The following is a 25,017-nucleotide window of genomic DNA, read 5'->3' on the forward strand; positions in this document are numbered from 1 at the left end:
TGTTATCAGCCTTTTTGAGTGTTCATAGTAACGTGAGATGACAGATTTAAGATTTAAGTTAAAATAACTGTATGTACTAATTAGCCAGAATTCGCTGGGTTTCAAAGGAAGCACTGTAGCACTGTCCGTCCTCCCGTTGTTTATCGATTTGCTTGAGCGGGCACCAGTAATATCTCCATTGTGAGACTTATTGTTACTGTTTTTGGCATATTGAATATGCCACGGGGTGCTTGCTAGGCTTTGCCGTGAGGGTGAGATACTCTCAGTAGCTTTCCGGGCTCTCCGAGAGGGACAGAGGGATTGAACCTGGGTTGGCTGTGTGCAAGGCAAATGCCCTACTCCCTGTGGTACTGCTCCAGCCCTAGGTTTGAAAGGAAAGCTAGGGGGGGGAAAAGGGGGCAGAGAGAGAGAGAGAGAGAGAGAGAGAGAGAGAGAGAGAGAGAGAGAGAGAGAGAGAGAGAGAGAGAGAAGGAGAGAGGGAGGGAGGGAAGGAGGGAGGAGAGAGACTGTTACTCCTGGCTGCTTTAGATGGAAAATGGTGTTAAAATTAAGAAGTGACTTCCAGGCAAAGATTAAACCCAGGACACTGCCAGACAAACGTGGTCTGACGAAGTCAAGAGTGGAGTTACAAAATCTTTTCCCAGACCCCTGGTGAGTTATGGTGGGAGTTAAACCAGAAAATAATGCCCTAAAGATTTTTTTTTCCGTCTTCCAAACAGTGCTCTGGGAACCCTGGGGCCACTCCTAGCTGCTCAGTGCTGGGGGACACCAGGGTCATTAGGGACCATGTAGCTGGGCCTCCACATGCCTGGCTTGTGCTGTAGCCCTGTCCCCTGGCCTGGACCTAGCGCTCTACAGGGCGCGCCTGGAGCCCATCCACAGGAGATGCAGTGATCTGAAGAACCCAGCTCAGGAAACCAAGATGAGCATCAGATTCCGGGATGGGAGGGATAAGGCTCCAGTGGTGTGAAGATGCTGCAGGCTGGACCTGGGCGCTACCCCGGGCAGTGTGAATCGGGACAGAAGGCCCCGCAGATCCCCAGAACCTGACTGTTCCTCGGGCTCCAGGGAACTTCACGTTGATTATCAGTTCCCGACTTCTGCCTCCTCACCCCTCGCAGGCAACCAGTTGTGCCAGGCCCACTCCCCACTTCTCGAATGTGTCCAATGTTGAGAGCTCAGAGAAGTGGGTCATCGGGCCATTTTCTCTCTGTGACTCCATTTCTCTGAGCATAGTGTCTTCATGGTTCATCCCTCTTGTTGCATGTTGCAGAATTTCCTTCCATTTTTGCTCCATTTTATGTCCGCACAACATTTTCTTCATGTTACCACCCTTTGATGGCCATGTGAGTTGTTTGCTGAGTCTGGCTCTTGTCAGCCCTGTACACAGCGTTCTGGTTTTAGTTCTGTTGGATTAATACCCCGCAGTGGGACTAAAGTATATTGTAGCTCTATGATTTTTAAGAAGTGAAGCTCCATGTATTTTTCTCAGTGACTGCTCTATCTTATGCTCCTGTTAACAGGATGCAAAGGTTCCATTTCTCTGTATCCTCACCGGTCCATGTCCAGTATTTATTATTTTGCTAACAGTCTAGTAAGCGTGATGGTGGTTTTGATGTTCATTCATATACTTAATTGGCCACATTCGTCTTCTTTGGAGGAATTTCTATACCTATAGTACATTTAAAAAGCTATCCTCCTAACTTTTTTTGTTAACCGAGCTGAAATGTTCTTCATTTCTTGGGGATTAGCCCGTTCTCAGGTATATGACTTAACAGATGCTAATGTTTTGAACGTTGCCAATCTGAACTCCCTGATGATCTGTGCTACTCAACAATCTGCCCTTTGAATTTAGAGCTTACTTTAGCCTAGTCCCACAGTTGAGACAGGCCAATTTCTCCAATCAGTTATTTATTTTATTTTATATTTTTTTCAGTCACCCATTTAGAAATGTTTGTCTTGTTTTTTTTTTTTATACTGAAAAAATGCTGCTTACACACATGCCTAATAATATTCTAACTTCTAACGGTGGAAGAACTCTTGTTTATCTTGTAATTTTAACATCTGGGCCAGAGGACATCATCTTTCACGTCTGATTTCTTTTAGACAGCAGGTCAGTCAGTATGCATCACCTGTATAGTTTGTTGTTGCTTTTTTCTTTGGTCCATTTTATTCAACCCTGTAATTTGTTTTTAGATTGTTCTTTTTTAATTCCATTCTTGTTCTTCTTACTATTTTATTTATTTTTTTTTTAATGTGAAGCTGTTTACAAGACTGCAGATGATCACTTGGGAAATTTCTTGTTCCTTTGACTATCCTGAATAGATTATTGGACATTTTTGTTCCTTTGACTGCTTTGAATAAGTTTCTGGACATTCTGAATTTCTGGACATTCTAACCAAATATTCTGGTTATAAATGTCCTGATTTCTGCTAGACAGATATTAGTTTGTCTAGGTTGTGACACTGTTAGTTTTATTAAAAGGAAAGAGAGAGGAATGGGAGGAAATAAACCAAAAAATTTCCCAAAGCTGGAGTTTCTGGACATGCCTTTGCTACTTGGGCCTTTGCTTCTGCTGGTGTTTCCGTAGTGTAGTGGTTATCACATTCGCCTGACACGCGAAAGGTCCCCAGTTCGAAACTGGGCGGAAACATGTATTTATCTCCTGGATTTTGGCTTTCCTTCTTTCTCTGCCCATTTAGAGTCTCCATTTAAGTGAAATGTAGTTGTGAACGCCAACGCACATGTGATCTTCTCGCACATTTTAGAGTGAGGCTGGCCAGGGAACTGTCTGCAGTTGTGCAGTGCTGGGTTCCTCTTTGATCCCAGCAGGGAACTTAGTGGCTATTTTCTGCCCCTGTAGCAAAGCAGAGATTTTCCATAAAAATACTGATATCCTCATTTCTCCCTCCCCCCCTCCCCTCCTGCTCTTCCTACTCCTCTTCTTCCTCATAAAATTAGACGCTAGCATGATCAGCAAGGGCATGAACCAACCTCGAATGTCATCAGTCACCATAATCATTAACAAAAGACGTTATGTTCTCTTTAAATCTTCACACCGAGTCACTTAACATGTGACCCTCATAAAGTAGACATTGTCCCCTCTCTTGTGTGACCCACCTCCAGGGCTCACCCAGCACCACCAATAAACTTGAAAAAAAAAAAAACATTGGCTTGGGAACAAGTCATTCCTTTTTCACAACCAAAACAAAAAACGCATCAAACAGAAACCTCCTCCGTGTGGAGCTTGAGAAAGTGGCTTCTTGCTTTGTATGTTGGGGGAACAGGAAGGAGCTGGCTGGAAGTGGGGCGAAGTGAGAAGGAGGGACTCTGGCATGTGACCCCAGGGGCGATCTCTGTAACCAAACCCACAGGCTCACTTTCATCCTACTTCATCTTTGCAGTTTTTCATCTCTGTGGATTTGGACCAGGCATCCCAAAGGGAAGGTGCTCCCGTCTAAGGGCCGGGCTGTGCAGGTGTGTTTGTGCAGAGAACTGCATGGGCCTTGGATCTGCAGATTTGGTGTGTCCCCCTGACCTTTTTTTTGTTTGTTTGTTTGTTTGTTTTTTGTTTTTGGGCCACAGTTGACTATGCTGAGGTGTTACTCCTGGCTCTGGCTCGGGAATTACTCCTAGCAGTGCTGGGGTGTGTGTGGGGGGGTGGGGGGGGGTGGGGGGGGGCGGGGTGTGTGTAGGGGTGGGGTTTCCGTGTGGGAGTTCCTTGTGGCCGCTTGCAAGGCAAATGCCCTACCCGCTGCACGACCACTCCCACCCCAATTTAGGTATTTATTAAGGAAAAAAAATCATCCACACAACATTTTCAACAATGGATAGCTGCACAGAATTTCAATAGAGAAAATAGTGATGCCATTTTAATTAAAAATAATAATAATAAATAAACAACAAACTAGTCTCCTGGGAATTTGAAGCCTCGCGCTGCGCATCTGGGGACCCCAAGCCTTGCTCCAAACCATCCTTCAAAATGTACCTGGCAGATGTAACATTTGAAACATTTTCATGAATTTTTTTTTTTTATATTTAAAGAAGAGACTGGCAAACTCCCCGTGGCGTACCCAATATGCCAAATACCAGTAACAATGATGGGTCTCATTCTCCTAACCCTGAAAGAGTCTTGAATATGGCACTTTTTAAAAAATCTCAGGGCTAGGACTAAGGAGACGTTACTGGGGCCTGCTCGAGGCAATCGATGAACAACAGGATGGTCGTGATTGTGGTGATCTTTAAAGTAACTTCTATCTCTGCCACAAACTTGTAAGGTAGGGCAGAAGGTCAATGAAATGAGCGGAAAATAGGGTTCAGCTGAAGAGTTTAAGGTCACTGCAGAGGCCACAAAGTTGTGCTGTGGGCACAAACCTGTAGGACTTAGGGTTGGAACAAAACCAGGGTTGTTTGTGTGTGCCAAGAACTGGGCACCGTTTCGTTTGGTCTTCTCGGTCCGTTTTTGGTTATCAGATCCCGTTTTACTGGATATAGTGCACTCATTGTGACAATTCCAGAAATTCAGTCCCGGGTGAAGTTTTCCAGCAGTTAAGGGGGTGCTGTTGCCCCCTCACTGCCTCAGCGTCCGACCCAACCGTACAAAACCTTTATCCCAAAATTATTTTATATTTATGTTTAAAGTCTGATTAGTTAACTATGACATTCTTCTGATCAGAAAGATATAAAAATTGAGATAGGATCTTCTTTCTAGTGCTTAGACGCCTGTATTTTGAATATTTTTCTAGTAGTTTTTTTGCCTTGTTCTTAACCAACAAAAGGTAGTTGTGAAAACACTTAACACCTCATAGAATAAAATGTTACTGAAATTTGGTAAAAGGAACATGAGTTTTTCCTCACATATTTCTGGGGATGAAAATTTCCAGGGACAGAATGGGAAGTTATCCCTGGTGATGGTTAGTTAAAAAGAATCAGCCTTAGGTCCCACCGAGATTTGAACTCGGATCGCTGGATTCAGAGTCCAGAGTGCTAACCATTACACCATGGGGCCCTCGCTATTACTGCGATTCCTAAATCGCGTGATGACATAGTTCGGTCTCCCTCTCACGACCATGCAAGCACACCCCGACGTTCTCTGGTGCAGTGATCACAGCCCGCAGTTCCCTGCTGCAGGGGACACCGACCCCCGACATCCAGAGTCCCCTCCCCTGCACCCAGCCGCCCCCGCCTTTTTCTCTCCAGGGAACCCGGGACTTGGGGGGCGGCGTTCAAGACCGTGGTCCTTACGGTCGCCCAACGGGAAGAAAGATGCTCGGACGACGGCCCCGAGGCTCCCCACGCCCCCCGGTGCCCGACCCCAACAGAGACAGCACGCGCTCCGGGGGCTCCGAGAAGGGCCCAGCCCAGAGACCCCGCTCCCGCCGGGCTGGTCTACACCGCGGCCCGCACTTCACGGACAGCCGCCAAACGAGTCGCTTTCATGCGTGGCCGCACCTCCTCGTGCTGTCCCGGGAGTCCCGGCCCCCGTGTGGCACAGGGGAGTTCGGCCTCGCTGCAGGGGGCGTTCCCGGACTCGCCTTCCCGAGCACGACGCTGCCCGCCTGGTTGAAACGGTTCCAAGAACCCAACGGAGGCCACTTCGCCCGACTCCAGTTCCAACCCGGCGGGGCTGGACCAGGCAGGCTCGCCCCCTCGTGGCCGCAGCGAGAAAGCGCAAAACCCGAATCGGACCAAAGCAAACCAAACGACACAAACACACACACACACACACACACCAAACCAAACCAAACGACACAAACACACACACACACACACACACACACACACACACACACACACACCCGGATCGGACCAAAGCAAACCAAACGACACACACACACACACACCAAACCAAACGACACAAACACACACACACACACACACCCGGATCGGACCAAAGCAAACCAAACGACACACACACACACACCAAACCAAACGACACAAACACACACACACACACACACACACACACACACACACACACCCGGACGGCGCTGAACCGAATCGGACCAAAGCAAACCAAACGACACACACACACACACACACAAACACACACACATACGAATCGGACCAAAGCAAACCAAACGACACACACACACACACCAAACCAAACGACACACACACACACACACACACACACACACACACACACAGGCAAATTCCCGTGCAGCAGGATATTCTGCAGATGGGGCTGTACTGGGTCATTAAGTCGGTTCTTTTTTTTTGCAAAAGCTGGGCTGGGAGTTTCTCCCTGCCTAGAACGGGTGGAGGATGGTTAAAGCCAATTTGTTGGTTGTGGGGAAGGTTGGGGGTGTGCACGGGGACTGGGGGGTATGGGGGAGGGTTTAGGATGCATAAGGAGAAGGGCGTAAACCTCTTTCACTTGGGATTCCAACTGCCAAAACCTGGAGGAGACACAAACAAGCCTCCTAAGAGATGCTTTTCAACGTGAGCTTGCTGGCTTACGGCTTATTAAAACAAGTGGTGGGTGGGCCGGGGCTGGGACTTGCGGCTGCCGTGGAAACAGACTTGCTTCCTGCACAGCCTAGATCCAGGGAATCAGCGAAGGAAACGTCTTCAGCTACTACTTATTCGAGGACTGAGCAGAGAATGAACTCTCCCTACATGAGGGCAGCCGGTAGGGCGGAACCAATTTGTCAGCAGAAAATGAGTATTAAGTGTGAGCATGTGTACGAGGGAAATGGGGAGATTTTCTTTAGGGCAGGGGATCGCTAGGACAAAATAAAAAAAAAAACACCAAAAAATATACTTGTAGAGGTCCCACCGAGATTTGAACTCGGATCGCTGGATTCAAAGTCCAGAGTGCTAACCATTACACCATGGGGCCGACAAGTGGTGACACTTGACATGTATCTCTTGTGACACATCTTTATCTCTGCTTTCCTATAACTCGAAATCCTAAACCTTTTCCACCAGCATTAGACCGCCCCCTAGAGGGGCATTTTGGAAAATGTCTGCGTGGTTTTGTTGGGAGAGGACCCGAGATACCAAGGACTGCCCGCAGCTGGTGAAGACCCTGGATGATCAGGGCCTTGTCAAAGAGTAAATCTCTGCGCCCACCTTTGCACTCGCCCACGGAATCATCTCGCACCCACTGGCAATACAGTGGAAGATCTTGAGAGTCCTGACTTACCACAAGAGAAGCCTGACCTTTCCCAGGCCACTAGAGTGTGAGAAAACTAGAGTCGCACCCACGCTGACCGCTGAGCGGCTGTACTACTGCTTCGCCCTCACCCCTTTAAAATACTTATTTAGATCCTTCATTGAAGGAGGATGGATTTGAGTTTCTTTTGGGGGGTGGGGTGAGCTTTGGGGCATATAATTAATAAAACATAATCTAGTGGCAATTATGAGTTAAAGATAGGACTAGTAGTTTAAATACACAAACTATTTTGATACGATAAAGCATCAAACAAAAGCAGTTTAAGTTCAAAGTAGGACTAGTTTAACTTCTACAGAGCAACATACACACATACACATATATGTATATATATTTTTTTTATTTGAGGCACGGTGACTTAGTGAGAGGGTTTCATGCATGTGGTTCTAATACCACACTCTTCACCATTCTCCCTCCCCCAGCACCTAACTTCCCAATCCGATTTTTTTTTAACCTTTTGGGCAACACTGTAGCAGTTGGGCGATGTGCGGGAGGATAGAACAGAGATGGCTTCGTGCAAGGCGAGTACCCTAGCTGCTGTGCTGTCTCTCCAGTCTCCCCACTCCCCCGCCCCCCAACCAATTTTTTGAGTTTAAATTCTCACTGCAGTCAACTATGAGTTCCCAGATCCGTCAATTAATACACGAAGGGCGCCGCCAACGGCCTGGTGAACCACCATCTGAGGGCCCCTGCACCCACCTCTACCTTCTAGTTCATCGAAGTCACGTGGCTCTGGAGGACAGGGACCCTCTTTCCCACGAGCTGGGGGAGACGCTCTTTAGAGCCTTTTGACAAGACTGCGCTCTCTCCCAGGACCTCCAGGGGCCTTCCCCAGACGTGGGGGGCAGAATCCTTGAGGTGGTGGGAGGCGCCCGGGTCCTGGGGAAGAACCTTCCCCGGCTCTTTGGGGTTTGCAGGCCTATGTTCTGCCTGCACAGCCTCCCAGGCCTGCGGGGGACTTCCGGGAGGGATTCTTCCAGGACTGGCTGGTGAAACTGATCAGAGGTGAAACTAACCAGAGGCGAAACGGATCAAATTGCAGTTGTACCCGGTGCCCCGCTCCCACCAGGTGTTCACTGCTTTCTTCCCTGCGGTTCCTTGGCAAACTCTCAAGCAATGGGGTAAATTTAAAAAATTAAGCTTTTGGAAAAACAAAGCGAAAAAAGAAGCCGTGTCTGTAGTTTTGGGTCACAGCGGTGCTCAGGACTTAACTTCAGGCAGCGCTTGGGGGATCATCTGTGATACCAGGGTGCAACGAGGTGGGCTGCACCTCTCTCTTAGGAGAGAGGGTTACCAGTTGTTGCTGAAAATTAAGGTTAAGAAGATTTATTGAGGTTGTCCATTCATACCCCAGTTTATAGCAACTGGCTACAGTGCAATAGTAGGTGCTGAATGTTAACTGGATGGATAATGGTTTAGGCAATTAAGCCAATACCAAGACTAAATAGGCATTTTGGGTGTCAAAATAAACAGACAATCCGAACAACTTTAAATGCGCTTTGGCATCTTGTTTATTACTGTCATGGAAGATTATTAAAACGAAGGCAAGATAGGAATAACTCACTTATGGCTTACTTTGAGTGTGTTCACTTGCCTAGATACTTTTAGATCCAGGAAGACAGTGATTAGATACTGGAGTTTGCGAATGCCATAATGGAACAAAGAGGAAAAAGATGGCTAAAAAAATACCACTAACGTTCTGTTGGCTTCACTGGCTTTCTGGCTAGTAAATGCATTACTATTGTCATGTGTCTGCCCATGTATTATCTCACGTGATTCTGGAGAAGCAAAAATGCAGGACAAAAAAGGTGCACACAAAAAAAATACTGGAGTAAAAAAAAAAAAATGCTGGAGTAGCTCAGACCTGCCTGAACTCCCTTTAGAATTTCATTTTTTTCTGTCAACAGAGGCAAGGTGGACACCTTGCGTAACTTACTGCAAGGCACAGCCGTGAAAAATATGACTTCACTGGGCTAAGAATTAAGCAGCATTAGGAATGTGATCAGCTGGACAATCTAGACAACCCGAGACCAGAAGACAATCACCTCCTCACCCTTCTCCCGTTTTAGTGGCCTACATTCTTGAGCCATAAAAAAGGAATGCTCACACACCCACCTTTGTGCCTTTCTCTGGAATCTTTTTAGGAGACTTCCTCCCATAAGCTAGCTTCCCTCCTTTTTTTTCAAACCCTTCCTTCCCCCAAACAAACTTTTCTAAATTTGGCCTTGGATTTTCCTTCTCTTGCGTTTCATCTTTACTGCTTGTGGATAGGAACCTGAGTGGCTGCAATTCTAGAACACTTGGGTTAGCAACATTAGTTAAAAACGGCAGGGCAACCTCTGAGCAGCCCGGAGGTAACTTCCTTTATCGGTTTGGAAAAAGCAAAGGGGCGGAGCGAGAACCTCCCGCTTTCCCGCCTAAGCATTCCCGGTTTTGCTTTGCCCGATCTGGTCCGCGATTCAATTCCCCTCCGCTTTTCTGCAATTCTTTTCCCAATTTCCTTTGCAGTTTTGACTTTCGTCTGACACGGAAATGAATGAAGTCAAGACAGGCACTCAAGTGCCAAAAATAACTCGGGAGAACCAGGGCATTGGCAAGCATGAAGGATTTTTGATAGTAGGAATATTTGCGTTAGCCAGGACGTTTAACTGTCACACCCTAAAAAAAACATTAAGACTCAAGCCAGAGACATTGGAGGTTGCTGATGCCGAGGTAAGGACTCACTAAAGATCAATCATGACATAAAGGCTAGGCATTAACGCCTTAGAGACCGTACGAAATGTCCTCTTGAAACTTGATACAAAGGTTTAAAGACACAAAGGAAAATGCACAGCTATTTTAAATAATTTAAGTGGCTCTGAAAAGAGCCTTTGGGTTCACTACCAGACGGGGCAGGCAGAAGGATCTACTTGGAGCTGGTGTACTTGGTGACGGCCTTGGTGCCCTCGGACACGGCGTGCTTGGCCAGCTCCCCGGGCAGCAGCAGGCGCACGGCCGTCTGGATCTCCCGCGACGTGATGGTCGAGCGCTTGTTGTAGTGCGCCAGGCGGGACGCCTCGCCGGCGATGCGCTCGAAGATGTCGTTGACGAACGAGTTCATGATGCCCATGGCCTTGGACGAGATGCCCGTGTCGGGGTGCACCTGCTTCAGCACCTTGTACACGTACACCGAGTAGCTCTCCTTGCGGCTGCGCTTGCGCTTCTTGCCGTCCTTCTTCTGCGCCTTGGTCACGGCCTTCTTGGAGCCCTTCTTCGGGGCGGGTGCGGACTTGGCGGGTTCAGGCATGTTGCACAGCTCTGGCTCTACAACGGTGAGACGCCAGCCGAGCGGGCACCGCCTTTAGTACAAGGTGCTATGCAAATAAGGTGAGGGGAGGGCCTCTCCCGATTGGTCGGTTTCTTTTGTGACGACACAAACGCTTTTATCCAATCGAAGCGCGTGGTCTCAAGGCTCGCGTTTTCATAGGCCCAAATGAAAATAAACTCTCGGCCAATCGGACGGCTTCCTTTTCGCGCTCAGCAAGGCCTATAAAAACTTAGTGTCGGGGGGGTCCTTTCCGTGGCTTTGAACAAGCTAAACGCATCGCTGAACATGTCTGGACGCGGCAAGCAGGGCGGCAAGGCGCGCGCCAAGGCCAAGACCCGCTCTTCTCGGGCCGGCCTGCAGTTTCCCGTGGGCCGCGTGCACCGGCTGCTCCGCAAAGGTAACTACGCCGAGCGGGTGGGCGCCGGCGCCCCGGTCTACCTGGCGGCCGTGCTCGAGTACCTGACGGCCGAGATCCTGGAGCTGGCGGGCAACGCGGCCCGCGACAACAAGAAGACGCGCATCATCCCGCGTCACCTGCAGCTGGCCATCCGCAACGACGAGGAGCTCAACAAGCTGCTGGGCAAAGTCACCATCGCGCAGGGTGGTGTCCTGCCCAACATCCAGGCCGTGCTGCTGCCCAAGAAGACCGAGAGTCACCATAAAGCCAAGGGCAAGTGAATTAATTCCATCTCCACTATAAACTAAAGGCTCTTTTAAGAGCCAACTACCGTCTCATTAAAAGAACTGTAACAGGTGCTGGATAACAACACTACCTGAGGCCTGGGATAGAGGGACCGGGTTGTCTTCCAAGCTGCTTCTGGTGCATTGCAATCTACCTAAGCAATGAAAGTTCCACTGATTTTTTTTTTTGTTGTTGTTGTTGTTGCTGCAATTGGCAATATGATGACATCATTTTAGATTCCCTAACCCTTGTCACTCAGAATTTGGAATACTCTGAAGCCTCCCCCACTTTTGTTTGTGTGAAAGGAGAATACGAACTTTGAGAAGCCAAGCCTACATATTTATATGGGCTGAACAAATTTGAAGGCCAGGGAAGATTGTTAGGGTCTGGGTTCCTTTGACTACACAACATAGTCCCTTCTAAAAAGCAAAAGTTAGAGGTGTCTTGATTTTTTTAAAAGAAGGATATATGATTATCTTTGCGTTTTCTCAAGTACCCCATTTTCCCTTGCTCACAGCAATGGAAGTTGACACTTTTGCTGAAAAGTTTCAGAATAAATTATAATTTCTTTGATTGCCCCTTTCTTGATCTTTTACTGTGTTAAAGATCATGATTGATACATTTGTTGAATTAAATGCATTTTAAAACAGATTAGTAGAAAGTTACACCATGTAATTGCTTTATAAGGTCAAAACAATGGGAAGGGAAGTTTCCTAATGAATTTAATAGTTATTGAATACCTCAAGGAAATTAATTTTGTAAAAAATAAAAACCTACGTTTATGTTCAGAGCACAAAAAATTCGGAGTCTAATGTCCAATGTAGTAAGCATCAACCATATTATATTGGTTGGTTAGCAGCGGGTGAGTCATTCACAGGTGGCCTTTCTGAATTAAGACTTTTTTTATACATGTAAACCTCACTGGATTTTAAAGTTAATGCTAGAAAAATGGACAAAGTGGCATTTCGTTGGCACAAGCACCATGAAGTAAATTTGTCTCGTGCGGTATGGAGGGAGATTAGATGAAAGGACATTAGTGTAGGTCGTGTTGGTCGTGTGCTGTTAAAAATATTTTTTAAAAGGATATAAACTCAAAAAAAAGCATATTATCTCTCCAGCTGATTATGTTTTCATCTTGAAACATGTGTCAGCTCTACTACACTACTCGGCTATGTAATATATTATGAAAAGGAATTTCTCCTGGTTGTATAACGGTCTTAGTGTGAGTAAAATCATTAAATTTTTTCCTTTAAGAAAAAAAATTGTAATGTAAGACCCAACTATTCTTTCTCGTAATTACCGGAGTCAACTTACAGAAAAATAGAATGAAAATATTGATATGAAGAACAGTATGGGGATTTGAGCACAGCGGAAATACCATCTTGCTTGTTTAACCAATCCAGTTAGAGGTTGGGTGGGCCTTGCGTCTTGTCCAATCAGCTTCTAACATGCATTATAAATGGGTGCGGGCGCGCTCTGAAAACCGTGTAAGTGAAGCGATGGCTCGGACTAAGCAGACGGCTCGCAAGTCGACGGGCGGGAAGGCGCCCCGCAAGCAGCTGGCCACCAAGGCGGCCCGCAAGAGCGCGCCGGCCACGGGCGGCGTCAAGAAGCCGCACCGCTACCGGCCCGGCACCGTGGCGCTGCGCGAGATCCGCCGCTACCAGAAGTCCACCGAGCTGCTCATCCGCAAGCTGCCGTTCCAGCGGCTGGTGCGCGAGATCGCGCAGGACTTCAAGACCGACCTGCGCTTCCAGAGCTCGGCCGTCATGGCGCTGCAGGAGGCCTGCGAGGCCTACCTGGTGGGGCTCTTCGAGGACACCAACCTCTGCGCCATCCACGCCAAGCGCGTCACCATCATGCCCAAGGACATCCAGCTGGCGCGCCGCATCCGCGGGGAGCGGGCCTAAGCTCAAAACTAAATCATAAAGGCTCTTTTCAGAGCCACCACTTTCGCACGTAAAAGAACTGTTACTTCATACTGTAAATACTTCACGTGGCTAAAGAAAGCATTTCTGGGAGTGTATGTGATAAACGGAGGGATGAGGTAACCGCTTCTAGTCATTTTGAGTTATATCTGGTGAAGGTCGGGATATCCTTATGTCCATGTCCTATACTGGTTGTTGAAGATGTTCAGGTTAAGTGCTGTTTCAGGGCACCCACAATTTATCTTCATTCTTGGCAGTTTGGAACTTAACTATTCAAGTAATAGATAAACTAGTGTAGTCATGTGGAAAATATACTGCTTCCCATTTATACCCTGGGAAGGCCAATGTTTAATGGCAGGTCATTGCAGAAAGGAATACACGGAAAATCTGAAAAACAATTGCATAAGGTTGCCCCAGAGGGCCTTGTTTTAATAAGGACAAACTGATAAACTTGTGCAAAATTCAGTTGCCATGACAGCCCTTCCGAAACCTTCATTTTTTTTTTTTCATACACTTGAGTTTATTTAGCTTGGGAGCCACATTAATCAGTAGCTATCCTGGCTGTACTGTTAGGGATCAAAACTAGCTGTGTAAGTAAGCACCCTAAACATCTATATTCTAGCTCTAGATGTAAGGGAAAGCAAGGGCTTCTGCGTAACCTCATGACTGGATCTATCATATTAGCCTCAAGTTGGAGAACAAACTTCAGGCTTAAGAACATTATACTGAAGATTCATCCACTTTGACTTTCACAAGTTGCCAAGGAACTTGTTGAAAGCCCGTGTCACCTTTTTGTGATTATATAAGTGGCTCTGAAAAGAGCCTTTTGTGTGGGCCTTAAGGATTTAGAGATTATTTAGCCTTGTGGTGACTCTCGGTCTTCTTGGGCAGCAGCACAGCCTGGATGTTGGGCAGGACACCACCCTGCGCGATGGTGACTTTGCCCAGCAGCTTGTTGAGCTCCTCGTCGTTGCGGATGGCCAGCTGCAGGTGGCGCGGGATGATGCGCGTCTTCTTGTTGTCGCGGGCCGCGTTGCCCGCCAGCTCCAGGATCTCGGCCGTCAGGTACTCGAGCACGGCCGCCAGGTAGACCGGGGCGCCGGCGCCCACCCGCTCGGCGTAGTTACCTTTGCGGAGCAGCCGGTGCACGCGGCCCACGGGAAACTGCAGGCCGGCCCGAGAAGAGCGGGTCTTGGCCTTGGCGCGCGCCTTGCCGCCCTGCTTGCCGCGTCCAGACATGTTCAGCGATGCGTTTAGCTTGTTCAAAGCCACGGAAAGGACCCCGCGACACTAAGTTTTTATAGGCCTTGTTGAGCGCGAAAAGGAAGCCGTCCGATTGGCCGAGAGGTCATTTTCATTTGGTCCTATGAAAACGCGAGCCCGGAGACCGCGCGCTTCGATTGGGTGAAAGCGTTTGTGTCGTCACAAAAGAAACCGACCAATCGGCAGAGGGTCTCCCCTCACCTTATTTGCATAGCACCTTGTACTAAAGGAGGTGCCCGCTCCGCTGGCGTCTCACCGCTGCAGAGCCAGAGCTGCGCATCATGCCTGAGCCCGCCAAGTCCGCGCCCGCCCCGAAAAAGGGCTCCAAGAAGGCCGTGACCAAGGCGCAGAAGAAGGACGGCAAGAAGCGCAAGCGCAGCCGCAAGGAGAGCTACTCGGTGTACGTGTACAAGGTGCTGAAGCAGGTGCACCCCGACACGGGCATCTCGTCCAAGGCCATGGGCATCATGAACTCGTTCGTCAACGACATCTTCGAGCGCATCGCCGGCGAGGCGTCCCGCCTGGCGCACTACAACAAGCGCTCGACCATCACGTCGCGGGAGATCCAGACGGCCGTGCGCCTGCTGCTGCCCGGGGAGCTGGCCAAGCACGCCGTGTCCGAGGGCACCAAGGCCGTCACCAAGTACACCAGCTCCAAGTAGATCCTTCTGCCTCCACCGTCTGGTAGTGAACTCAAAGGCTCTTTTCAGAGCCACTTACTATTTCAAAAAGAGAGCATGTTAATTGCTTTGGATGTATCTTGTGTTTTCTCAAAGTCCTTTTTATTTCCTTGTGAGTCTTATGTAACTTTTGGTTTGTACAATCAAGAGGGGCCATTCTAGAAAGATTTTACTTATATAAACACAAGCTCTAATTCTATGCAGTTTGTTTTTGGGTCATAGTTTTTGTATTAATCCTAATAATGATGTATTTTTATATTTTGAAATTAGCTTTATGTTGGAAGAGACTTAAGGATTGATCCTTTAACACATGGTTATTGGAAACGGTCTTAACCTTAAAAATCCTTAGTTCACTTCCCATTTAAAAATTAGGTCTCAAATCCCTCTAGTAATATGTAGGAAGTGAATATTTAGATGCTTGTATTTTTTAAATTAAGAGTATAACCTTTTAAATTTCTGCTTTAAAGTTTTTGTAGAACAGCATCTGCCAGATCTGGCTGGTTTTATAGGTAAACCAAAATAGTAGATCTGTCTAGCTGGAGGTTGTTATAAGTTGGAGGAAACTTACGCACGTGGGGAAGTTTTCTGCATTTATTTGTGAGTAAGAGATTGGAAAACCTACAGAAAAGTACAAATGTGGCCGGTACAATATATTATAATTCTTAAGGCCAATTTAGAACTTTAAAATCCATGCATTGTTTCTTGCTTTCATGGGTACCTTACAAGATGCTAAGAACTGTTACTGCAGTACCAGTCCAAAAGAAAAGGAGTGTGGGAATTTAAAAGATAATTGGTGTGAACAAAAAAAGCCTCCCTGTTCTGGAAGGCATCCTACAGTGGAGGATTGCGCTGCTAGAAGCTGGTGGGTATACACTGTCCTGTCCAGGGCTTGTCTACTGACAGTTGCTGGATATATCAAGCAGGATGAGAGGGCTCCAGCCACTAGCTAGGAGTTTTGAAGACCTGAAAAGACCTGGCAAGCCTCTATTCAGGGAGAAGTTAGATTGTACTCAAAATCTGTAGAATATATAACTCGGATTGATTTTTAGCTCATTTATATTTCGGAGTGGGGTTATTTTTGCTTTTCCAAAGCCTGACCTTTGCTCTTCTCAGAACCAGCCTTTTGCCCGAGTCTTCTAAGCATAAACTGGGTGTGACCCAAGGAGCTCATGAATAATACAGAACTCCCAGAACTCCCATTATTCAGTAATTATTAGACTTTAGAATCTTCCTTTCGGAGACCAAAATTGTTGTATGATTTCATATATATGTATATATATATATTTAAAAAATTTGTTTAGAATTAAGACTTACATTAAAGAGAAAGATTTAGATTAAGATATTGCCCAGTTTTATACTGAAAGGTAATCGAATATGCCTCTGGCATAAAGTTTCTTTTAATCCGATTAACAAACTGTAGGGACAGCCGGGAACTGTCCCTTTCCCCTTACAGTTCTTTTCAACCTGTTAATCAACTCAATAAATCAGTAGGTGCAAAGAACAGTTTTAATGGCACGGGGGTGGTGGAATCCAAATTTATTTTAAAACCAACTGGGAAAAATGAGATCTATACCGAGCTAAGAAATGGGTAGGGGGACTCTGGGGAACAGCATGCTTTGTAATTCGAAGCTTGTCCTGCCATATCCAGAGCTTTCTCCAACAGAAACACTACTTCTGATAAAAGTCTTAACTCTCAATGCCCTACCCAAGGCATTTTGAGTCTTTTAATTAGTTAAGGGACTGGTTTAAGTTTGAGGGATGGGAATCTACACTGTTAAAAGAAGTTTACATTAGAAAGGGAACAGGGAAGGAATCAAGAAAAGAACAAGAAGGCAACAAAACATTTGTTTTAAGAGTTTTTTTTTCCTCTGCAGGACTTGGGCCAGCCCCTGGTTTGTAGATTGACAGTGTTTAGTCCTTCCTCCACAAGGAGTTTAGGTTTATCTGGTTACACCCATTACAGTGCTCCTGAGGCACTTCCATTCCATTGTGTTTATTTGTAAACATTCTTCCCTATGCTCTCCTCCCTAACCAGTTAATCAGCTTCCCCCCAACCAGACTCTGTTAATTTGTAAGGTTAGATTCCTCATAAATCTATGATTTTATATGTATGAGTGAAATATTGCCTTTCTCCTCTCCTTATGCCTTATGAACAGTTTACTTTAAAGCAATGGCCTTTTTGTTTGGATACAGGAAGACCGTTAACATTATGCTTTGTAACTTAGGATTTAATTGGCTTTGAATATTATTCACTCCCGGACATCTGCTTTCTCGACTTAAGCCTCAGTTGCCCTTAGTTCCTAACACCCCAAAAGCAGGGTCCCGACGAGGGACTGAATGGACCCAGGACAAGCGGTGAGCGACCCTGGCATCGAAATGGGCCAGGCCAAAGTGCCACGATTCTTAACTATAAGTTAAGAATTTGATCATAGATAAATGCTGTCATGATCCAAAAGTAACGATGAGACTAGGATCCTGCTAGGGGTGGGAAAGACTATCTGGCCTGAGCACTGTAGTCTGAGATTGAGATGGCCCTAGGAGAACAATTCTATAAGTTTAAGATATTTCTTACTGTATCCATACAAAATGATTTATGTTATATATGCTTATATGCTTGTCGGACAAGGAGAGGAGAAACACACCCATGGGATTCTGCTCTAGGGTGGGTCGTCCTGCTGAGAGAGGATCTGTCCTAGGAGTGGTTTTCCCTGAGGGAAAGAATTCTACCCCTATTGATTGTGACCACACCTATGTGTAATTATTACCCCAACCCCTCATGCTTTGGGACTTAACAGTACTGTAAGAGTGGGCTGGGGGATCAGAAGGAGGAGAAAGGAGATGAGGATCAGAATCCAGACTCCAGAGAAGGAGGATGAAGGGGGATGGAGAAGAAGAATGAAGTAGCATGGGGGAGGAAGAAGCAGAAGGAGAGGCAGAGGAGAGAGACAGGAGTGGATGGAGAGAGGATTGGAATAAACTGCAACCAAGACCAACCAGCCCGGCCCTTGTTTCCTTCCTTCACCTGCCCATCTCCATCGACCTCCCCAGGGTGGGGGAAGCAGGGTGAGACTACCGAACGCGGGCGGCGGGAGAGACAGAGCCACCACTGCCGCTGTACTGTGTGTCTTTTTAAGTTTACACACTGGTTAAGTGTTCTTTTTTCTTGAAGCCCCAGGTCTTTATTCCTTTCCCAGGATCATTAACCTTTGGAGGAGACCTAGGGCCTGGTTTAATGCTCTGGTGCTGGAAACTACTGTGCCACCCTCCGGAAGTACTGGGGGTCGGGGTCAGGGTCTGGGGACTGCATCTGGCAGTGCTCAGGGAACTGGTACTGGCTCTCAGCAAGCCTTTGCCCCTAAACTACCTATCTGCCCCTGTTTTTCTTGTTGTTGTTATGGGGCCACACCTTACATTTTTAAGGTTTACTCCAAGCTCTGCATTCAGGAATTGCTGCAGGCAGTGCTTGGGGGGGAAAATATGGGGTGCCCAGATGATCTGGGTCAGCAGCCTGCAAGGCAAGCTCCCTACCCGCTGTACTATTGCTAAGACACACCTCCCACCCCATCTTCCCCCTACCCCCAAACGCCAGTGAATTAAAAAAAATAGTACACAAGAAACCTAATACTGATTAAACTGACAGCTATTTTCATCTTGAGAAGGAAACCCAAGCTATGTTTCTCTGACACCAAGTTGTATTTGGAGCTTAAGGGAATTATGCACCAAATGCAAACAAACTTCCCCCTTGCTGTCTAAAATGGATTCGGTCAGTACTAGAAACAGATTCAGATTAGTTTGGAGAGGCCCCGCAGAAAACGATGGACAAATCCAATACCATTCCTCACTGCAGTCAGTTCCCTCCACCCAATTTGTTGCCTTTGCAGCCTTCAGATTTTCTTTTTCCTGAGAGAGAGAGAGAGAGAGAGAGAGAGAGAGAGAGAGAGAGAGAAACACAACAGGGGCCAGGCAAGATAAGGCCACTAGGGAGGCATAGGTGGAGCCTCGATCACCTGGATGACAGGCCCAGCTGCCTGTGGACATCCTTGGTTTAGAGGCCTTTATTTTTAGAGCATAATAAAGAAATGCTCCCCCACCCACATGTATAAAAGAGGAAGGGTCTTTGGAATCCTGCTTTAGGAGACCCCATCCATAATCTGGGAGTTCACCCTCTGCCTTTTCCTAAATGGTCTTTTACAGAATTCAGCCACTTGTTTTTCTGTTCCTTGCCTTCAATTTCTTTCTTCTTTCAAAAAGAACCTGAAGGTCTGTGATTCTCCAACACGGGCACTTTTGTACAGATGCATCACTTGGTCGAATAACTGCGTGTTCGACCTGAGTTCAAAAAGCATCTGCTTTGTCATTTTGGGTTGGCTTTCTCCTTGTGATGTGTGTCCTACATGTGAATCACCTCTGCTTTTTCTCTGATTAATCCTGTTTTACTGTTTCTAGGGTCCAGCCACATATGAAAGAAGGGCAAATTCAAGGTTTACTTCCTCAAAATTTGGTAATTTTCTAAGAATGTGGGGTGAAAGTAATTTATTATGAGTATCAAAATGCAAAAATGGGGGCAAAAAAATCCAAATACATAGTTGGAGAGAAAACAGGGGTTATGGTATTTCATCTTGCATACTACCAACCCTTGTAAATCCCCAGAATTATCCTCAGAGGGACCCAAGGAGTGATGTCTGAGTACCACCAAGCGTGATCCAGAAAACCAACCCACCGCCCACCCAACCCCACAGAAAACCCTTTCATGGATATGGGGGCAGAGGAAAATGTGATAAGAAACTTTGGTGCTTAATATAGGAGAATATGATAAATACATTAATCAAACACCCTAAAATCTGCATCTTCTATGACAAAGCATTTAATTTTAGATTGTCCTTAGGAAATAAATTATATATAGGTTCCCTTTAAAACAGAAAAAATGGTACATACCATTTTGAGAGAGGTTTGGGTCATGCTCAGTTGTGCTCAGGACTTCTGGTAGGGGGCACTTGAGGGAGTATATGAGATTGATTGAAGCTGGGCTAGGCAGATGCAAGGCAAGGGCCTAACACTGTCCTCTCCCCAGCCCTGAAAATGCATTACTAAATACTATAGGAGTTCAAGGAAAACACAAGCATTGAAAATGTTCATGATGGAATACTACACAGACACATAGAAAAATTTTTCTTTCTTTTTTTTTTTTTGCATCACACCCAGCAAAGCACAGGAGTTATTCTTGGCTGTGCATTCAGGAATTACTCCTGGCAGTGCTCAGAGGACCACATGGGATGCTGGGAATCGAACCCTGGTTGGCCGCGTACAAGGCAAATGCCCTACCCGCTGTGCTATCACTCCAGTCCCAACACATGGAAATTTTGTATGTTTTAAACTTTGAATAGATTCCCTTTAATAAAGATAACATTAAAATAGAGAATAAGAGACAACAGTCTCGACGTTCAGGGTCAGAGATACCTGGGCCATGCTATGGGGGGAGGGGGAGGGTGCCCCGAGAGCACCCTGACCTCCGCAGAGCAAGGAGTAGGGGCTAAGCACTCTGGAGTGTGCCCACCCGCTCCCATTATGCATATTGATTGAGAAACCGGGAAATCATCAGCGGTAGAAAGTTTAAAATGAAGCCTTAATAAATATTCAAAGGGAATGAAAATCAGTAATAAAAACAAAGGAAAGGAGTACAAAGCTGTATGAGCACTTTACAAATAAAAAACTATATGCACGTGTCTGTTCATTCAATGATCCCAGTTGCTGGCAGCAGTAACCCTTATGCCATGAAATACCAGAATGTGTTTTTTTTTTTTTTTTGCATTTTCCATATTTATGTTTTGCATTCGCATTCAGTAACATCTGTACTATGAATAAACATTCTGTTAGTCGGCGTGGGAAACGCTTCTAAAATAACAAAAATGCCTATCTACGGGAAATGGAAAAAGACAAACAAAAAACGTCAGACTTCCCTTCCCCCACCCGGAGCGATTTCCCGCCTTCAGTCTTTGGGGTTCTCAATTCGGTCCGCGAACAGCCTTATAAAAGGCCTGCAGCGACGGAGCCCGGCCACTGAGCTTCCGCGACTCACAGTCAGCAGCATGTCCGGACGCGGCAAGGGCGGGAAGGGCCTGGGCAAGGGCGGCGCCAAGCGCCACCGCAAGGTGCTCCGCGACAACATCCAGGGCATCACCAAGCCCGCCATCCGCCGCCTGGCCCGGCGCGGCGGCGTCAAGCGCATCTCGGGGCTCATCTACGAGGAGACCCGCGGGGTGCTCAAGGTCTTCCTGGAGAACGTCATCCGCGACGCCGTCACCTACACCGAGCACGCCAAGCGCAAGACCGTCACGGCCATGGACGTGGTCTACGCGCTCAAGCGCCAGGGCCGCACCCTCTACGGCTTCGGCGGCTAAGTGCACTTGGTGCCACTCGAAACTTCAACACGGCCCTTTTCAGGGCCACCACTTTATCCCTAAAGAGCCACGGCACGGGTCTCGCATCAAATGCTCGGTGGTGGGGTCGGAGGCCGGGGAGCACTTTGCAGGGCGCGGCTCCTGCTGCGGCAGCAGCAGCAGAAAGAATGTCGGAAGGTTTTTGCCACAGACCAGAAAAGCCAGGCTGCTTGAGTGGCCTTGTGGGTTTGTATTAGCGGGGAGCTTTGTGACTTTGTACTAAACTCCAGCTCAGGGATCCATCACCCCCCGCGGGTTTTCACCTCCGCGGGTTCCAGAAAGCACGTCGGCCGGGTGCAAGGCAAACGCTTCGCTGTGGGTTCTCTCTGCTCCAACGTGACAGTATCTTAATTTGTGCTTTTGGTAAACAAACCAATACAAGTTGACGTTTGCACGCTCATTTGGGGCAGATGGCTAGGGGTCAAATTTATCTCATGTTTTAAAAATTTTTTTAAATTTTTATTTGCCTTTTGGGTCACATCTGGCGATACACGGGGTTACTCCTGGCCCTGCACTCAGGAGTTACTCCTCTTGGTGCTCAGGGGACCATATGGGATGCTGGGAATCGAACCCGGGTTGGCTGTGTGCAAGGCAAACACCTACCTTCTGTGCAATCTCTCCAGCCCCTATTTATCTCATTTAAACCACGTTTTTTGGTGCCTTTATTTCACTGTTTTTCCCCACACACACATTGTTGGAACTATGATACTGGTTCCAGCTCAAAGGGCTGCAGTGAGGTTTCGTGAAGTGGCTAAAAGTGCCGAGTGGTTAAGTCACTTGTCAACCCTTAAGTATAACAGCCTCAGGTCTGTTACTGCTGCCTCTGAGAAACTTAAGTTTTTCTTGTGAAATTGTGGGAAGTCTAAATTGGTGCTTGCTCCACCAGAGTTTGACCTCCAAGCAAATCCTTATTCTAAGCAGCCATATTCTACTGAGCATTATGCCAACAATTGCATGATTATTTCAGAGGTGCTACCTTGTTTAGTGGAGGAATGAGATAACTTAATATGCAACCCCCTCCCCAAACACTCTTCAGATGGAAATAATTGCCTTGAAAATTCTTACCTTTTCAGGTGTTAAGTGACGGGCATGAGGAACATCAGCTAATGATACTGGTCCCACAGACCTTTTCTTTCAAAATGGGGAAGGTGGCTTCATGCTGAATATCAGCTTGTGAATTTCAGCTTTAAATGCCAGTGCCCTCAAAGGTTACAGAATTCAGCCAAAAAAGCACAGGACAGAAGCAGACCTTTCTTGTTTTTAGCAGAATACCCTATGTCTGCTCCATTGGTGTTGTTCACTAATTTACTTGCCAGATAGCGATGCATTTTGCTTTTGATTAAAGGATAATGGAGCCAGAATAGTTATCAGTGGGGGACCGAATTAAAGTACCACATAGTCTGTAGTGAATCATGAGTGCATTCATGTATCTTAGCATATTTAGTGTTCAGCGTTGTATGAAATATTAAATCATGCCTCATAAATTCTATATTCAATGTAGCTTAGCTTGGCATTTTTTTCTCTATATACTTAACACACAATCTATATATTAAAGAAACATTTTCCCTCTCTAGATCGATTTCACTTAAATTTCTGCAAACAAGTGCCAAAAGGAACTCACTAGGCATGTGACCTGGTGTTAGCGATTGAATATGGAATATGGGGATGCTGGGGATCGGACCTGGGTCTGTCATGTGTAAGGCAAGTGCCCAATGTGCTGTACTCCTGCCCCTGTGTTCTCGCCCGTCTTCTTTTTGGTTTATTTTTTGCATTTTAGCCACACTGGGTACTGTGCTTGGGGTCACTGTTGGTGGTTCTGGAGATCGAACCCAAATATGAAACATGCACTCCAACCAGTCCTTTGAGCCTTCTGCCTGGCCTCAACTGTCTTATGTTTGTTTATGGGCGGCATCCGGCAGTGCTTAGGGCTTAGTCCTTCATCAACACTCAGGGATCAACCCTGGGGGCGAAACGGGGTGGGGGGGGCAGGAATATGGGGATGCTGGGGATCGAACCTGGGTCTATCATGTGTAAGGCAAGTGTCCAAGGTGCTAAATTCCTGCTCCTGTGCTCTGGCCTGTCTTCTTTTTGGTTTGCTTTTCGGGCTCCACCTGGTAGTGCTCAGGCAGGGTGTACTCCTGACTGTGCTCAGGGATCACAGGGGGTGCCAGGTATCAAATTCAATTGGGTCACATGTAAGGCAAGTGCCCCATCCCCTGTACTATCTCTCCAGCCCTTATAGCCCGATTCTTAAAAATACCTGCCAATTTATCAGTTCTTAAGATATATTTCTAAAATTGGAAGAATATGTTTGAGAAAAAAAAAAAGCTGAAAGTATAAGGATGTATGAGGTACAGTAACTTTAATCACAGTTCTGTGAGTTCATTCTGTTCCAAGTGGTTACTTCTTACTTTTGTTGATCTTGGGTGGTTTGAAAATCAGTCAGTCCTGTGTTTAACTGGTATATTATAATCACTCTGTGTAACTGGTATATTAAAATACAGTCATTGATGGCGTAACACATTATTTTGATGCTTCTGGAACATTCAATATCAGATCTTGTATTTTGTGAGGGAGGCTTTAGAGAAAAGTTTATAGAGAATAAATATTTGTTAATGGCATGTCCGGTTAATTGACTACTATTATCAGTACAAAAAAGGATAGGATTATCCAGGAATGATGATAGTGAGGACCAGCAAAAGGCCTTCTGATGAATTTCATAAAGTACTTGCTATTATTGCCAACAAAAGATTTGTCTTTTTTATTAGTGTTAATTAGATTAGGTTTGATTCAACGTTGAAATATTCAGCATTTATAATATTCTATCTGGTTAACACAGGGCTCCCTTTTCTGAGCAGCCTTATTTTCCACATTATATATACACTATGTAACAGAACAGGTCTCACAATGTGTGGCTAATTTCTAATACAAATTGTTATGAAATAAAATTTATGTGTGGTTTGGTAGTAAGATTACAAAAGTTTGTATTACTCAAACATCAGGGCTTATATTTACAAAAAGGAATCAAAAAGTTTCGAATGTCTCATATATCTGGTGATGGACTCTAGTTGCAGATTTCTAAAGAAAAAAAAATACCAAAATACTAGCCAAAAATTACTAGTTTAAGGGGGCTGAAAAGATAATACAGCATGCTGCGTTCTTGCCTTGATTACATCATCCTGGTCAAGCTGGGTGTGATTCCCTTCACATCTGGTTCATGGGGCCCTGCCAGTAGTGACTCGAGTGCAGAACCAGAAGCCCCGTGCGCTGCTGGTGTGGCCCAAACACTCCTCCAGTTCTACCAGCCCTCATACATGTCATTAAAAATAAAAGTTAAAAGGTGTCAGATTGTACAGGTTTAAGGTGCTTGCTGTGCACGCAGTTAAACCGTTTGATACCAGCATTCGCAGAACTAAGAATACAGCCAATAATAAATCCTGAACACCTCAGGCAGAATGTGGACCCCCAACACTAAATGATAGAGGATATCTGGATTTGGGCAGGATGGGTTTAAAATAGAAGACCCCTGAGGCAACACGCCGT

General features: G+C 46.3%; 6 protein-coding genes and 3 non-coding genes across 9 annotated transcripts in view; 5 read left to right on the forward strand and 4 right to left on the reverse strand.

Annotated features, from left to right (window-relative positions):
* LOC130040153 (uncharacterized) overlaps positions 1-13,114 on the forward strand; it is a 249,284-nt gene extending 236,170 nt beyond the window's left edge. Inside the window, exons 7-9 of the mRNA XM_056132168.1 lie at positions 85-118; positions 1,570-1,594; positions 12,570-13,114. Of these exons, the coding sequence (XP_055988143.1) occupies positions 85-118; positions 1,570-1,594; positions 12,570-13,076 (566 nt within the window). The 3' untranslated portion in view covers positions 13,077-13,114. The remainder of the gene's footprint in view (positions 1-84; positions 119-1,569; positions 1,595-12,569) is intronic.
* On the forward strand, positions 2,581-2,653 carry TRNAV-GAC (transfer RNA valine (anticodon GAC)). Its single transcript has one exon. It is a non-coding gene; the product is annotated as a tRNA-Val (tRNA).
* On the reverse strand, positions 4,937-5,008 carry TRNAQ-CUG (transfer RNA glutamine (anticodon CUG)). The gene has a single exon. It is a non-coding gene; the product is annotated as a tRNA-Gln (tRNA).
* Positions 6,773-6,844, reverse strand: TRNAQ-UUG (transfer RNA glutamine (anticodon UUG)). Its single transcript has one exon. It is a non-coding gene; the product is annotated as a tRNA-Gln (tRNA).
* On the reverse strand, positions 10,018-10,490 carry LOC130040319 (histone H2B type 1-C/E/F/G/I). Its single transcript, XM_056132352.1, has one exon. The coding sequence runs from the start codon at positions 10,461-10,463 to the stop codon at positions 10,083-10,085; it is 381 nt and encodes a 126-aa protein (XP_055988327.1). The 5' UTR covers positions 10,464-10,490; the 3' UTR covers positions 10,018-10,082.
* Positions 10,770-11,162, forward strand: LOC130040306 (histone H2A type 1). Its single transcript, XM_056132337.1, has one exon. It carries the CDS (start codon positions 10,770-10,772, stop codon positions 11,160-11,162), a length of 393 nt encoding a protein of 130 aa, XP_055988312.1.
* An 832-nt stretch (positions 13,115-13,946) lies between the features above and the next one.
* On the reverse strand, positions 13,947-14,333 carry LOC130040309 (histone H2A type 1-H). The gene has a single exon (XM_056132340.1). The coding sequence runs from the start codon at positions 14,331-14,333 to the stop codon at positions 13,947-13,949; it is 387 nt and encodes a 128-aa protein (XP_055988315.1).
* A 293-nt stretch (positions 14,334-14,626) lies between these two features.
* LOC130040312 (histone H2B type 1-C/E/F/G/I) lies at positions 14,627-15,019 on the forward strand. The gene has a single exon (XM_056132344.1). It carries the CDS (start codon positions 14,639-14,641, stop codon positions 15,017-15,019), a length of 381 nt encoding a protein of 126 aa, XP_055988319.1. The 5' UTR covers positions 14,627-14,638.
* A 6,070-nt stretch (positions 15,020-21,089) lies between these two features.
* Positions 21,090-21,476, forward strand: LOC130040315 (histone H4). The gene has a single exon (XM_056132347.1). The coding sequence runs from the start codon at positions 21,124-21,126 to the stop codon at positions 21,433-21,435; it is 312 nt and encodes a 103-aa protein (XP_055988322.1). The 5' UTR covers positions 21,090-21,123; the 3' UTR covers positions 21,436-21,476.
* Positions 21,477-25,017: the final 3,541 nt, after the last annotated feature.

The sequence above is a fragment of the Sorex fumeus genome, unplaced genomic scaffold, assembly GCF_029834395.1.
Source record: "Sorex fumeus unplaced genomic scaffold, SorFum_2.1 ptg000094l, whole genome shotgun sequence".
NCBI lineage: Eukaryota > Metazoa > Chordata > Mammalia > Eulipotyphla > Soricidae > Sorex > Sorex fumeus.